The sequence below is a fragment of the Diabrotica virgifera genome, chromosome 1 (assembly GCF_917563875.1).
Source record: "Diabrotica virgifera virgifera chromosome 1, PGI_DIABVI_V3a".
Taxonomy (NCBI): Eukaryota; Metazoa; Arthropoda; class Insecta; order Coleoptera; family Chrysomelidae; genus Diabrotica; species Diabrotica virgifera.
This window is the reverse complement of record NC_065443.1, coordinates 242,583,359-242,600,538: the sequence shown is the minus strand read 5'-3', so window position 1 is coordinate 242,600,538 and position 17,180 is coordinate 242,583,359. Positions and strand designations below refer to the sequence as shown.

The 17,180-nt window shown below is 34.9% G+C and overlaps 2 protein-coding genes across 4 annotated transcripts in view; both read left to right on the top strand.

Moving 5' to 3' along the window:
• Window positions 1-17,180, top strand: part of LOC126883081 (calpain-9-like) — a 425,026-nt gene that overhangs the window by 293,427 nt on the left and 114,419 nt on the right. For 2 of the 3 annotated variants that reach the window (XM_050648311.1, XM_050648316.1), the window contains one exon: window positions 1,743-1,987. The exons of the other annotated variant lie outside the window; for it this stretch is intronic. In XM_050648311.1, the coding sequence (XP_050504268.1) occupies window positions 1,743-1,987 (245 nt within the window). The remainder of the gene's footprint in view (window positions 1-1,742; window positions 1,988-17,180) is intronic. 3 annotated transcript variants of the gene reach the window in all.
• On the top strand, window positions 3,312-6,503 carry LOC126883090 (uncharacterized). Its single transcript, XM_050648321.1, has 2 exons — window positions 3,312-3,388; window positions 3,737-6,503. The coding sequence occupies exon 2, from the start codon at window positions 4,213-4,215 to the stop codon at window positions 5,692-5,694; it is 1,482 nt and encodes a 493-aa protein (XP_050504278.1). The 5' UTR covers window positions 3,312-3,388; window positions 3,737-4,212; the 3' UTR covers window positions 5,695-6,503.

Genomic DNA, 17,180 nt, shown 5'->3' with positions numbered 1-17,180 from the left:
ACATTAGGCACCATGGAATACTACCCTGTAGTTTCGCTGTTATCTGGTCCAAAACTAATGAAAATAAATAAGGACTAAGCACCGAGCCTTGGTGCAATCCTACTTTCACCTGAAATTTATCAGTCTCTCCCACGCCTGTTCTAACACTAGTCGTTACTCCCTCATACATATCTCTCACAATCTTTACATATTCGCCAGGGACTCCTTTCTTATTGAGTGCCCACCACAGAATCTCTCGAGGAACTCTATCATATGCTTTCTCAAGATCAATGAATACCATATGAGCGTTGGTCTCTTTATTCCTGTATTTTTCCATCAGTTGCCTTACAATGAAAATTGCATCTGTTGTTGATCTGCCCTTCATAAAGCCAAATTGATTATCGAATATTTCGGTTTCTTCACGTATCCGTCTATCAATTATTTTCTACCTCTCCCATATTTTCATGGTGTGGCTAAGTAGTTTTATAGCCCTGTAGTTTGTGCATTGTTGTATGTTTCCCTTGTTTTTGTAGACAGGTACTAATATAATGCTTCTCCATTCGTCTGGCATCTGTCAAACTTCCATAATTCTATTAAATAGACCTGCTAGCCAAGTTATTCCTGTCTCTCCCAATGCTCTCCATACTTCCCCAGGAATATCATCTAGTCCGACTGCTTTTCCTTTCTTTATTTTTTGAAGCGCTTGAGCCACTTTCTCGTTTCTTATTCTGGTAACCCTTGCTGTTACTGTCTCCGTTAACTCCACAGGCTGTCTGTCAAATTCTTCATTTAATAAACTGTCAAAATACTTTCTCCATCTCTTTTTGACATCCTTTTCGTGAATTAGTATTTTATTATGTTCATCTCGGATCCATCTAATCTGATTAAAATCTCTTGCTTTCTTTGCTCTCTGTTTGGCTATTTTATATATCTTTGCTTCGCCTTCCCTGGTATCAAGTTCATCGTATAGGTTTGAATACGCTTCTGCTTTAGCTTTTGCTACTGCTACTTTCGCTTCCTTTTTGGCGACCATATAGTTTTGAAGATCTATGTCCGATCTGGTTTCTTGCCACTTTTTATATAATTTTCCCTTCTCTTTTATTTTTCCTTGTACTTCATTTGACCACCACCAAGTCTCTTTATCCTCAAACTTCTTTCCTGACGTTTTCCCAAGTATTTCAATAGCCGTCCCTCTAATAATAATGGCCATTTTTCTCCAAATGGTGCTAGGGCACCATGTTCCAACATATTTTTTCTACTATTCTTTCCCTGAATATACCTTCTTTCTCATCTTTTAGCATCCACCACTTGATTTTTTGTGGTCCTCTCCGATATTTTTGTTTAGTTTCGCTTTTTACTTCGATGTCCAGAACAAGCAGCTTATGTTGTTGGCTTACTGTCTCACTAACTATTACCTTGCAATCCTTGCATTCACGTATGTCTTCTTTCCTTATTATGAGGTAGTCTATTTTGGATTGATGTTGTCCACTTTTGTAGGTAATAAGTTGAGTTTCTCTCTTTTTAAAGAATGTGCTAACAATCGCTATATCCAATGCTGTTGCTAATTCTAGCATGTCATTTCCAGCTTCATGTCTAGTTCCAAAGCCTAATCCCCCATGTATTGTTTCATATCCTGTCTTGGCTTGGCCCACATGCGCATTGAAACGTAGCACAACGTATAGCTTCTAATATTTAACTATGTGATTTAATAGTCTTCTTTCAATTTAGTTTAGTTTAATATTTTATAAATTCATTATTTTTAGGAAAAAGAACCAAAAAGACAACTCAGGTTACGAAACGGACTCATCACGCAGCACGCTTACAGCATCACAGGCTTAGCCAGAGTACGAGGAGTCAATGGAGAAGTTCCACTAGTCAGATTGAGAAATCCCTGGGCAAAAGGAGAATGGACTGGCCCTTGGAGTGAACGTTCATGGGAATGGGATGGGCTATCCAATAGGGATCAGGATCTATTAAGCATAAAGGTCACAAATGAAGGGGAATTCTGGTAAATTATTTAATTTAAATATTGTTCAGTATTGAGGTTATTTTTTAAATTTTTTATTATACAAATATGATTTACTGCTTCAGTAAGCTATTTTGTAAAGATATGTGCTCTTTTTTGTCTCTATTTCTATTAGTCCATTCTTTCACGGTTTTTGCTCTAAATTTTAAAGAACCGGTTGGATTGTCATGAAATTTGGCACACGAATAGATTACATGTCAAATAAAAAAGTAATTTTGTGCCGATGTGTGCTTTTCCCCTGGGGGTGAAAAAATATGTCCAAAATAGGTCCGGAACTTTTGTCCTATAGAGCTTTTTCGCCAAGTCAACACTTTTCGAGTGAATATGTTCATTTTCCAACAAAATAACTACATTTTTAGACGGTTTTTCGCAAATATCTCAACAATTAAGTATTTTGTCGAAAAAAACGTTCTTAGCAAAAATATAGCCTGTAAAAAAGTAAAAAAAAACGGTGAAAGTGTTAGGTCTCTGGACCTCGTAAAACCAAAGTTATAGCAAATGAAAATTAGATTCATATTCAACAAATTTCAAATAGAATATTTCGAAGTGAAATATCCAAAAGATTAAGCACTTTTTGGGGAAAACCCTTAATAATTTTTTTAAAGTGTTTAAAAAAAGCTTTATTTCTGTTTCTATAAAATGTTTCGAACATTAAATTTAAGCAAGTTACGCTCAAAATAAAGTTGGTCATTTTTGTCTTGGCAAAAAAAATCGGGAAGACCACCCCCTAATTATCAACTTAAATGAAGTTAATCGTTGCCGCTCCACAAATTATTTTACTTATGTTGTGTTTATATGATCTGTAAGTTTCATCGATTCAAAGTGCTTATTTTGGTAAAGATTTGGTTTTAAAGATTTTAAAAAATTTTAATTTTGATAAATATGCTTTTTTTTTAAATAACTTAAAATTGTTAGAGATACCAAAAATCTCGAAAAACAAAAAAAGTCAGCATTGCTTTTCTGAATATCATGTATTTTTTTGTTTTTCTGTTAGACAAAAATTGATTAAGATTTGGTGTTTCTAAATTTTTCATGCATTAGTTATCAATGACTCGATCAACTCCTTTTAACTGCAGCCCTTTCAAAAATAAGGAGTTTGAACCGATGAAGCATACAGATCATATAAACAATATCGATGCTTAAGATGTGATACCGCGTATCTGCAATTTTTGACAAAATGAGTTTTATTGCTTATTGCATGTAAAAAATACTCTGTCATATTGTGGTGAAAGCGCTAATTTGACCTATACAGTTTGAATGAGTAACGTGATTAGTAGTGACATCTGGTATAGGTAAGCTGAATATCTTTTAATGTGACAGCGCGTGAGCGCGTATCTGAATTAGTTGACAGTAACGTGCTGTGGTAACATTGTGTTGATAAAGGTATGTACTTACAAAACCATAATTTATTTATAAAGAAACAAAAAGCATCATAAAATATGTTCAAAGTTGCAGACAGATGTTGTCGAATTGTGGTATTATTTAAAAACCTTTGTTATTTGCATCATAAATCAATAAACTTCGGCGTTAGAACAGGAAAACAGATACGCGATATCACAGTAACCACTTTTTTGATAAATAGGTATACCTTCAGATACCTGAAATCACTAAAGCAGTATACGAGTATAATATTTTTTATAAATAGTAAATTATTGTCCAAAGACTTCTGTTTATTTTAAATTTATTTCATTATAATTCGATTAAATATTTTAGATTACTGTTTTGTTCCAGATTAAAATGAGTACCTCTAGAGGTCGTCAAATGGTAACAAATGCAAGAAATGACGTAATAGTTCACGTTTTAAACAATAATATCAAGGACACCATTAAGTGTGCCATAAAAACAAACAATGAAGAAGCCACAGTATTGGAAAATACCGATGCGGATGAGCTGGGACCTATACATTATTATCTTTGAAACAAGAGGTTGCCGCAGCCAATCTGCTTTTATTGGGGGAGTCTGCAGTAACAAACGAAACGTTTTCGACAGACATAAACAATGTTACTGATGGATTGCCAAAGGAATCTGATTTTGAAAAAGTGAGTAACTGGCTAAGGAATATTGACAATGAACGTTTAGATTGTGACGCAATATTAGAAACGGTTTCCAATGAAATTTCGACAAATGAGCTCTCCAGGGACAAAACACATCTAGAAGAATTAAGAAATGACGTTGCACTAAACCACGAAGGTATTTTAAATGAAGTGATGTCGAGCTCATCGTCTGTAATTGCTGATCAGATTGATGAATCGTGGTTGCCAGAAAACGAAAATAAGTCAGATTACTCAACTAGATCGGAAGAAGGCAAACAACAAGAAGGGGAAGATTTAGATTGTGACGCAATATTAGAAACGGTTTCCAATGAAATTTCGACAAATGAGCTCTCCAGGGACAAAACACATCTAGAAGAATTAAGAAATGACGTTGCACTAAACCACGAAGGTATTTTAAATGAAGTGATGTCGAGCTCATCGTCTGTAATTGCTGATCAGATTGATGAATCGTGGTTGCCAGAAAACGAAAATAAGTCAGATTACTCAACTAGTTCGGAAGAAGGCAAACAACAAGAAGGGGAAGAACCAGTAGCAAGAGCCGATAATGACGGTAACAACGAAAATAAAAAAGCTCGAAAAAGAATAGCAGATATCAACGAATGGCACGATATTAAAAATAAAAGACTAAGACAACACGGAAAAAAATATATTGGCTGGACAAGGGTTGGAAAGACAGCGAAAAGAGGAACACCTAGAAATGAAAAACAAATGGGACCAGTCTGCTTATCCTCCGTATGTAAAAAATCCACAGTAAGGCAGTGTCAAGATTTAAATGAAGAGGACCGAAAAGAACCTTTCAACAACTTTTGGAACAATCTCACATGGGACCAGAAAAAAATCTATATCGCTTCTCTGGTTTGCAAAAAAGAAAAAAACAGAAATACAAAGAAAGAGACTGAAGAATCAAGGAGGAAAAATACATTAACCTACACACTTAAAACATTAGATGGCAAGATTTTGACTGTTTGCAAAAAGTTATTTTTGTCAACGTTTGCTCTTACAGAACATTATGTATTTAACTGTTTGACATCAGAAACAAAGCATGGAATGATAGCAGCTTCAGAGGTAAATAATGAGAGAAGGAGAGAGAAGAGAAAAATAGCAGAGATCCAAAAAGAAACTCAATGCAATAAGTCCAGTAACAGCGCCAAAGATGTATTGCGTAATTTTTTAGATTCTCTTCCGAAACTCCCTGCTCACTATCGTCGCAAATCTACAAGTAAATTATATATTGAGCCTATTTTTGGAGACAATATGAGCAAAGTATACCAGGAATATTCCAGAATGTGCCGTGAACAAAATAAGGAATTGAAACCAGTTTCAAGATACACTTTTGATTTAATGGTAAAAGAAAAACATATTTCCTTCCACATACCAAAAAAAGATCGTTGTGATACATGCTGCAGTTATGAAACAAATAATCTAGATGAGAATGTCTATAAGAAGCACATTAACAACAAAGAAAAAGCAAGGCAAGAAAAGGAGAACGACAAACAGGCAGGGCATGTAAAACAATGCATTGTCCTAACACAAGATCTTCAGGCAGTAAAAGTATGTCCCATGTTAAATGCATTGGCTTTATACTATAAAACAAAACTTTGCTGTCACAACTTTACCATATTTAATGTAATGTAATGTAATGTAATAATACTCATCATGTAAGATGCTACTGGTTTACAGAAACAGAAGCTGACCTATCCGCCAATACCTTTGCAACTTGTATCACTGATTACTTGTTAGACCTCTGTCCTGTAAATATTCCTATTATTATTTGGAGCGATGGTTGCACCTATCAGAATAGGAATGCTACATTGTCAAATGCGCTTCTATCTTTTAGTGTCGAAAACAATGTTATTATCTACCAAAAGTATCTTGAGCGTGGCCACACACAAATGGAGGCCGATTCCGTTCACGCTCAAATAGAAAAGACAGTAAAATATAAGTCTATTTATCTTCTAAGTGATTATATCAGACTCACAAAGGAGTCGAGGAAACAAACACCATACCAGACAAAAGAGGTCACTTATGATTTATCAAAAAATTTTCCGAAACTTTAGTATACCCTTCCATTAGACCAGGTCGAAAAGTGAACGATCCAACCGTAACTGATATTAAAGTCATCAAGTATACGCCTGATGGAATCATCCAAGTAAAATTAGATTATTGTGGTGAGTTTATAGATCTACCTACAAGAAAACCTAGAAGTGCAAAAACCAATGTTTCACAACTAGGCCAGTTTAAACCATTACGTAACGCTCCTATCAAAATAACCAACACAAAATATAATCACTTACAGCAACTTAAAAGTGTAATTCCTAAAGACTGCCATGGTTTCTACGACACCTTGCCTCACGAGAGTAAACAGAAGAATTAACAACGTATTTGTTGTTTTATTGATTTTTGTGTTTTCTGCATTTTTTAAATAAATATTTTAAGTCAATAAATTTCTTTCTCCCACACAAATAACAAATTGCAATATTTACATTTGGTAGTGATTACACGTAATCCTCCTCTAACCAACAATTAAACAATAGTGATTCTACGTATCTGCAGCTTTTTGTTAATGAGATTATATTAAAAGAAATGATATACAAAATATTAAAAGAAATGATATATGATGAAAAATATATAAAATAGTATTAAAATATTTAATTCTCACACAACAGAACGTTTTTTGCGTCTCCTGTAAAAAGGGGTTTTTGCAGATACGCGGTATCACATCTTAAGCATCGATATATATGTTACCGGCCAAACCCGATTTCAGGACAAACTAGTTTGGCCTAGGCCAAACTAGTTTGTCCTAACCGCCTTAGGTTTAGGCCTTAGGTTTAGGATAAACTAGTTTATCCTAGGCCAAACTAGTTTATCCTGATATAAATAAACACACTTCAGGCCAAACTAGTTTATCCTAATATAAAGACGCACACTTCAGGCCAAACTAGTTTATCCTGATATAATAAAGATTCACACTTCAGGATAAACTAGTACGGCCTTCTTCTTATTCTTCTTCTTGTAGTGCCTATCCGTTTCGGATGTTGGCGACCATCACGGCAATCTCTACTTTTCACACTGCTGCTCTGAAAAGACTTATAGTGGTTGTGTTGAACCACATACGTAGATTTTTCTAGGTCTTTTTTAGATGCGTCTGTAAATACGATATGATGATTTTTAAAATAATTTTTTATTTCTGAATTAAACATCATATTTCTCGCACGCAAAACGCGCGCAAACGGCTTGCGTAAAGCGAGCAAAACTCGAGCATAAGTCGCGCAAAACGCTCGCATAACTCTCGCGTAAGGCGCGCAAAACGCGCGCATAAAGCGCGTTTATGCGCGCGCGAGAAATATGATAATTCAGACATAGAAAATTATTTTAAAAATCATCATATCGTATTTAAAGACGCATCTAAAAAAGACCTAGAAAAATCTACGTACGTGGTTCAACACAACCACTACAAGTCTTTTCAGAGCAGCAGTGTGAAAAGTAGAGATTGTCATGATGCTCGCCAACATCCGAAACGGATAGGCACTACAAGAAGATAAAGAACGCCGTACTAGTTAATCCTGAAATGTGAATCTTTATTATATCAGGATAAACTAGTTTGGCCTGAAGTGTGCGTCTTTATATCAGGATAAACTAGTTTGGCCTGAAGTGTGTTTATTTATATCAGGATAAACTAGTTTGGCCTAGGATAAACTAGTTTGGCTTAGGCCATACTAGTTTATCCTAAGGCGGTTAGGACAAATAGGCCAAACTAGTTTGTCCTGAAATCGGATTTGGCCGGTAACATGTACACGAGTCAAGAAACTTGTGAAGTCGTAACGAATAAGTTCATTTGAGATACTAATTAGGGGGTGACTTTCCCGATTTTTTTACCAAAAAAAAAGGGACTAACTTTATTTTGAGCGTAACTTGTTTACTTTTGATGCTAGAAATTTTTTTTATAAATGATTTTTTTAAACACTTTAAATAAGTTGTAATGAGTTTTCCCCGAAATGGGCTTTATTTTTGGTTATTTCACGTTAAAGTATTCCATTTGGAATTTGATGAATATGAACCTATTTTTAATTAGCTATAACTCTGCTTCTACTAGGTATAGAAACGTGATATATACACCATTTTTTTTAAATTTTTACAGGCTATATTTTTACTACAAATGTTTTTTCGACAAAATACTTACTATTTGAGTTATTTGCAAAAAACCGTCTAAAAGCGTGGGTATTTTGTTGGAAAAATGAACATATTCACTGGCAAATAACTCGAAAAGTAGTGACTTAGTGAAAAATCTCTATAGAACCAAAGTTACTTAAAATTAGTCAGTTTATCAATTTCCGGACTTACTTTGGACGAATACTTTTTCACCCCCAAGAGGGGGTGAAAAGCACCCCGGGGCAAAAGCACATATCGGCACAATATCACTTTTTTTCTTTGACTTGTTAGCTATGTGTGTGCCAAATTTCATTTCAATCCAAGCGGTTCTTTAAAATTTAGAGGTTTTGCAATATTTTACCGTTAAAGAACGTACTATATACTATTTTTAGTTTACATCCAATTATTCAGCTAATTGTAGGGTTACCATAATTCCGGATTTCGTCCGGACAGTCTGTATTTGAAAGACATGTCCGGATTGGCGTCCGGATATGAGAAATATCCAGATTTTTTTCTTTACTAAAAAAAATGCCCACTTGGCATTGTAAAACACTTAGCCCAACGGTGGGAAATTTCATCTTTATGGGAGTAAATGGACTTTACTACCTAAATAAGAAACCCCAAACACTCATGACAAATGGAAAGAATTATTTGAAGCATTTTCTAAAAGCAACGTTTAATTGTGCCATGTGCATTTCGCATATAGGTATGTACAATGTAGAGGTAGCAACACAGTCAAATTCACATTTTACATTTTTTACAACCCCTTGGATTACCCCTGTCCGGATTTGGCCTTAATAAATTATGGTAACCGTAGCTAATTGTAAGATTATCTCGCAATATACACTCACCAGCAAAATTAACCGCTTACCTTGTATTGCTTTTAATTTGCAGAAACTGTCAATATTTGACAATATTTTATGAAAGATACGATGAAAAACACCTTTGAGGAGAACAAAACAGTAAAAGTTTTGAAAAAAATCGTTAATCAAGGGATGCTTTACAAAAATTAAATGTTTATAAATCTTCGAATAAAATGCAAACAAACATAATTTTGAAAATTATAGTCCAATTTAAAAAAAAATATGAATATTAATAATGGGTGTTGCCGGCATTGGCCCTTAGGACTTCTTGAAGACGGTTCGGCAATCCATTCCTGATATCCTGGATATCCGATTGAGGGATATTGCGCCACTTCCCTACCGCAGCCATCTTGAGCTCCCCGAAGGACTCCCCGAAGGTACTCTTGCTCTAATCCATTTTTGAGGTTTTCCCAAACGTATTCAATTGGGCTAAGATCGGGACTGCGTGCCGGCCATGGAAAAACTTAAATCCTGACCTCATTAAGGTACTCACGGGTGAATCTTGCGGTATAGCAACGGCAGTGTCATGCATTAATCTTAGAACTTCTTCCACGTATCTTTGACTATCAACACTGCCTCTATCGAGCACAACAAGATCCGTACGATTAAGAGATACCTCCCCAAATTATTATTGACCCTTCTCGGTATGCCACTGTTTCGGTTATAGTGCGTGGACCAAACCCTTCATTGTGGCGCCTGTAGACAAGCAGACGTACATCTAAACCTCTTATATAGGTCTATTCTGCTCTGATCTAAGAACCGTATGTTCTTCAATTCCGCCATAGTCTACTTAGCATATTCCCTCGCAACACCAAGTCTAGCTCTACGGTGTTGTGGGAGCAGCTGTAGGAAAGCTCTCAAATTTCTTTCTGTCAGTCTTTTTCTAATGGTACGTTCATTCACACTAATATTTCTCACCTCAAAAAGCCGTGTACGAGTTTAAGGAGCAGTGCAAAAGCGATTTCACAACACGTTGCTGCCCCAATAAAGCGGTCATCTCGAATTGCAGTGCATCGATGTTGGCCTTGACCTGCCTTGAGGGTGTATGAACCTATCTTCCGAAATCGTATGATAGCATCCCGTACAGTATTTCCGCTCCTACGTCATTCGGAGAGCCCAAGATGGCTGCGATAGAGGAGTGGCACAATATCCCCCAATCTGATATCCAGGATATCACGAATGAATAACCGAGCCTGCACCCATTATTGATACTCATATTTTTTAATTAGACTATGATTTTCAATCATATTATATTTGCTTAAATTTTCTTCGAAGATTTTTAAACATTGGATTTTTGCTAAGCATACATTGATAACCAATTTTTTTTTCAAAAATTTTACTGTTTTGTTTTCCTCAAAGGTGATTTTCACCGTATTTTTCATAGAACGTGAACTAAGATTGATAATTTCTGCAAATTGAGAGAAATTCAAGGTGGGCCGTTAATTTTGCCGGTGAATGTATACAATTTTGTCTTTGTTTTTTTCAGTAGCGACGCGTGACTTTTTCTAAAGTGTTACCAAAACCAGATGCAATAAATCTTATTTAAAAAAATGAAGATATGGCTAAATGTATATATAGCTTCAATAAAATCATTTTGTTTATCACTTGAAACTCTCGAAAAAACAGTTGATGTTTCTAGATGTTGACAAAATTTTTTATCTTTTGTGGCAATTAATGTTAATAATTCCCTGTAATTGGCTCGATTGTCAGATACGTTGCCCCCAAAATGACCACGAAACGCTAATTCTTGTTTTGCCAAAAAACATATGGTATTATCTATTATAAGTGTGCTAAGGATATACTTATCTATTTTTTTAAACTCATTATGTTTAGCAATATAATCTACTTGAAACTACTTGAAAGAAACAAATATAATCGTTTAAGTGAAATACGTATAAATATAACAAATCTAATAAATTGAGGTAAAAATAAAATAAAAATCTGTGGCTAACGACTCGCATCCAAGCCATTTTTTCACTCACACACACATATGTTTAGCAATATTTGCTTTAAAAGCTTGGTTAAGAGAACTTTCGATTCTTGTTTTGCCAAACTGAATCAGATTGGGTATACATCTTACATATAGGTAACGAACGGAGAAATTTCATATCTCCTTTTTAAAACTCTAAAACTATTGAAATCGTGAACCTGGTCCACCCATTTTTCTGTAGAAACCAGAACACATGGCCAACAATGCAGTCTATTTTTCTTGCAACCACATAACCAAGGATTTTCACTGCACCAACTAAATTTAAAATATCGAACTACTTTTTTATTCTTTTTTAAATTGTTTAAAATAGGTCTTTCATTTTCAATAATCTCATTTATTCTTCAAAATTATACAAGAAGAATTATTTTCAAGAAGTTGATCGATTACGCAGCGACACTCATCCATGGTTAACTGCACGCACACTCTTTATAGGTACTGTAGCCAAATTTAAATCTGGTAACAGGGCTACTGATATACACAGAGCGCTTACGCCGTCGCTCCTTTAAAATTTTCAGACACTAGCCGGTCCCGAGCGACAGCGAGGATATAACCATTGTAACCACAAATGAGACTGGTAACAGAGTATAATAAAGTGCAACTGAGTCACATAAACTCGCCAATATTTTCTTGTGTCTACGAGTAGTTGGCTATTTACTGAATTAGGTACTATTAACACATAATATAATATATTTCTATTGGTAAAAATATGGGTAAATGGAATTATTCATCGTCATAAAATATCCATTTGCAACATATTTAACTGTTACCAATGGTAACAGCGGTTACATGGACGCTTCGCCAGAGGTTTTTTCTCAATTTTATTTTGTTTTTCTTTGATTCCCAGTCATTAATTTTTTTGGAAACGCTGCCGCTAGCGTAATATTCGAGCTCGAAAAATAAAAAAAACTATCACTTAGATAAATATTGGGCATATAAGTTGTAAAATGTTTCATATACTTTCATATTTTATTTTTTCTTGCCAAAAAAGCCCCAGTTTGGGACATTTTTTTTTATTTATTATTTATACATATGACCTGGCCTCTAGTGACTAATCCAGGTCGTTTTTCCTGATGGGATTACAGATATTTTTTTTTATATTGTTACATTTTTTACTCAACTATTAAATCTATTTTTACAATTAATAATTTGCCATAATCTATTAATTACGTTTAACAAACAAATTTAAATAAACAATTTAAAATATTTTTGGTACTATCAACTCCCTTCTAAGTTATAAAGACAGTCCCTCTATTTTCAGAAGAGAGTTGGTAGTCTTTTTTTTTAATTTCATGAATTATGTATTGAATTATTATTTTTATTTATTTATTTTATATTGAATTATTATTATTATAATTGTAAATATCTATTTTTGAATTTATATTTTATTTTATTTATTTTAACTTTATCTTACTCAACTTCATTAGGATTGGATTATTGGTTGTCTTCTTCTATTATTATAGATTTCTTGTTGTTTTTTAGATATTATTTGTGTGAGATTGTTTAATATTTCAAAATATTCTTCATTTTGTAATATATCTCTTATTTCAATTCTTTCTAATCTTCTTCTCATTTCTCTATGTTCTTCATTTTCTATAGTATTTTCACAATGTAACACTATATGTTCCGGTGTACCTAGTTCTCCACATTCACAATATGCATCATCTTTTAAGTTAAATCTTTACAAATATGTTGGGTACGGTCCATGTCCTGTTAAAAAGTGTATTAAACCTTGTTTTGGATTAAAATAATTTATAATGTTTTCTAATATTGGTATAAAATTGTATAAACGTCTAGATTTTGTTGAATTTTCCCATTCATTTTGTCTTTTTCTATTTATTATTTCTTTTAATTCTCTTTTATTTCTTATATCTAATCCTATTATTTGTATTATTTTTTCATATTTTTCTTTTTTTAGCCAATAATTACATGCTCTTTTTTGTGTTTCTAAATGCATTAGCATTACTCCAGTTAAAACTGTGAGTGCCTGTGTTGCAGTTGTTCCAAATGCTCCCGTCATTCTTACAAGAAATCCTCTCTGAGCTCTATTTAATTTTTCTGCATTTTTTTTATTTATTAATCTATGTGCCCACTGCCCATACACTTGAACCGTACCCTACAATTGATGCAAGTATTGTACTTAGGTATATTCTCATCTGTCGGAACGAAATTCTATATTCCTTCTGTGCTAGACTAGCAATGCTATGCATGATCTTTGTTGCCTTTTCACAGACACAATTCATGTGTTTTGTAAATAATTTTTGTTCGTCTATTATAATACCTAAATATCTTGTTTCCATTTTTCTTTTTATTGTTTTCCCTCTAATTTTTATAATTGGATCTCTTTCTAAATTTCCTTTTATTAAACTATATGTTGTTTTTGAATCTGATATTGTTAATTTTACTTTATTCATCCAATCATTTACTCTTATTAATACTTCATTTGATTTATTTTCTAATTCTCTTCTTGAGTTTGCATCTATGATCAACAACAAATCATCTGCATAAGCTATGCTTCCAAGCACTTCAGGATCTATAGTCAATTGTTCCAACAGTTCCTCTAGCATTACATCCCAGAACATAGGTCCACAAACTGATCCTTGTGGACATCCTTTTGTGATATGTTTTGTCCTTTTTCCTGTTGGACAGCTTAGGCTTGCATATCGGTATTGACAGTAGTTTCTGAGACTTCCGTACAGATTCTTTGGACATCTCATTCTTCGAAGTCTTTCAAAGAATGACGGCCACCAAAGATTGTCAAAAGCCCCAGACACGTCTATAAAGATCATTAAAACATACTTTTTTATGCTTTCGTTTACTATTTCAAATACTCTATTTATTGCATCTTCTGTTGATCTACCTTTCCTAAAACCATACTGACCAGGATGTAATCCAATTTCTGTTCTTATTTGATTTAATTTTTTACATAGTAATTTTTCTTGTAATTTTCCCATTGTATTCAATAAACATACCGGTCTATATGATTTCGGTAAGGCAGGATCTTTATCTTCCCCTTTATGTATTATTATAACTTCTGCTTATTATAACTTTCCCAGTTTGGGACAGCTGACACATCATTTGTTAATAAGCTTTGGAACAACTGACTATATAAAAAAAACAGCCATGCTAAAATGTTCCGGTCAAACTTGACGCTACCTCCCGGACTATCACCCCCCAACTACCCCTTGTGGGTAGTAAATAATACTGATAGTTTACCTAAACCAAGCTTATTTGGAATTGTTTCTGCTAGATTAATATTCGAGCTATCAGAATTAAAAAATATTTTTGAATTACCACAATGTTCTGCTAGAGTTTTACAAATTTATTACCACCCTTGAAATTTTTCAACCTTCAACTACCCCTTGTGGAAAGTCAGTAATTTTGTTAGGTTAAAATTTAATTTGACAAAAATATTTTACTTACAATTTTACTGTACTCTACTCATAAGTGAAATAAGAAAGTGTCCCTGTAAGTTCTTAAGAACTTTGACCACCCTGATAATTTTGCACCCATAAATCTATCTTATTTGGAACCGTTGCCGCTAGATTAATATTCGAGCCAACAGAATTAAAAAAAAAATATTTTTGAAATACCACAATGTTTTGCTAGATTTTTACGACTTTTTTTTGCGACTATACATATGTGACTAATAGCACGATAACTTTTGAACGAGACGTTAGATTTCAACCAAAATTCACCAGAAGTTGTGTTTTTACTGTTTTTTATGTAAAAATACGTTGTTTCTTTTTTAATTCTTTCACCCTGTGTATATATATTTTTCAAAAATATAGTACAGCCATTGAAAAGACTGTAAAAATATTTTTTAGGAAATATTATGAACTTTGTAGTTTTGATAATTACCATTTAATAAAGCATAACGTATATTCACATGTACCTATGGGCGGCAGATTAATTTTGTATGCCCGCCATTTTTGTAAAAGACAAAATCTGAGATGGCCTCATATCTAAATTTGAATCTTTGTATGTGTGGTCCAAATTATATGCTTCTACCATTAAATGTACAATAATTCTTATATTACATATTATTTATTTGCACGAATCTGCCGCACATAATGTACCTTTTTTTTTTTTTTGGGGGGGGGGGGGGGTGAGAATCTTCAAAAGACCGTCTGGGAAGGTGTCCCAGGTGTGACGCTTCACCGCGTGCCGAGGCCGCCTACCGACTAAACTCACCCCCTCTTTCTCCAGCCGACGAGTCTGGAACCGCACTTAGCGTGCATGTCTGACCCGCCGACCTTACTCTTAACTCCCCTCCGGCACTCTCCGCGTGCATTCCACGGGTTGGGCGGCCACCCAGCCCCCCCACCCGCACGAGCATTGCACCAGACCGGTCGGTGAAGCGACCGTCCGGCGCAACCCATGCGCGGGCGAGACGACTGGGGTGCCCCCCCCCCACCACGATGGAACTAGCAAACAGAACCAGTTGGTAATTACGAGTAACGCCAATCATTCCTACTCTCATCAATTCATACACACTCTCGTATCCACTTAGTTTTAGTTAAAAAAAAAAAAGAAAAGAAAGAAAAAAAAAGGAAAAAAGGGGCAGTTGGCAAGATTGGATGTAAAAAGTCCTCCCCCGCCAACTACACCAGGACGTAGCGAACAAAGTATTTACAAAAGAAACACGAATATAACATAACGGAGACAATACACAAAGCACATGGTCTCCTACTGATTATGTCCTAAGCGTGCACCACATTTAATACATAAAATAACGATAGACTTGGAAAATAAAATTAAATAAATAAGTACGCGATAAATTATAAAAATAAGTAAAAAATAATTTAAATTAAAATAAAATAAAAAATAAAATAAAAATAAAATAAAAATAAAATAAAAATAAAATAAAAATAAAATAAAAATAAAATAAAAATAAAATAAAAATAAAATAAAAATAAAATAAAAATAAAATAAAAATAAAATAAAAATAAAATAAAAATAAAATAAAAATAAAATAAAAATAAAATAAAAATAAAATAAAAATAAAATAAAAATAAAAAGGCAGTCAGCGTGGTTTGGGTGTAAAAGGTCCTCCCCTCGCTGACTGCCTACCACAGCCGAAACATAAATAAATAAAATAAATAAATAAATCAGAGACGGTCATCCCGCTTGCAGCCGCCTCTCCTTTTCCTCCTTATGCTTTATTGTCTTTGTGACAAAAGCAATGATCAGATCGAAGTCTCGCTTGCTGTCGATAGCTCTGTCGATTAGCTCGCGAGGTTCGCCCAGAGGAGCTCCCAGACCCAGCTGCAGCTCGGTTCGCCCCGCGTGGTATGCGGGGCATACGAACACGACATGCCGCGCGTCATCCACAACCCCACACTCGGGACATAGATCGTCCTCGGATTTACCAATACGGTGGGTATATTTCCTGAACGATCCATGCTCCGTCAAGAACTGTGTGAAATAGTAATTGACGCGCCGATGCCGACACCCGTACCACCTCACTACATCCGGAATCAGGGATCTCGTCCAGGCCGCCTTTCCGACTTCGGCTGCCCATTCCCTCTGCCACATCTCTAGACTTCTGACTCTTTCCTGTGGTCCTGAAACTATTGCTCCGTTGCCCCTATTGTACATCCGGACCCTTTCCCCGGCCAGGATGTGCACCGGTACAGAACCAGCCACCACCTGTAAGGCAATGGTAGATACAGTTCTGTAGGCACTGCACACCCTGATCAGGGGTTTTCTTTGAGCCCTAAGAAGCATGTCCTTATACTTCTTCATCCGGAGGACCTCATACCACACTGGGGTCCCGTATAATAGAATGGATATTATAGATTGAAGCATAACTGCCCTCTTTTGCGATCCGGGCCCCCCGATATTTGGCATTAGCTTATTTAGTGTTGAGGTCCTTCCCTCCGCCTTCCGACATGCTTCTTGTATGTGTTGCCCGAAGCTAAGTCTATTATCAAAGGTAATTCCTAGGTACCTGACTGTCCTTTGGGGTCTTATTTCGGAGCCTTGATATTCGAATACTATGTCTTCTCTTTTTCTTGGTCCCCTCAAGATAATTATTTCTGTCTTCTCTACTGCTAATTTTAAATCATTTTTCTCAATCCACGCCGCGGTCGTCCTGATTGCTCTATTTACTCTATCTT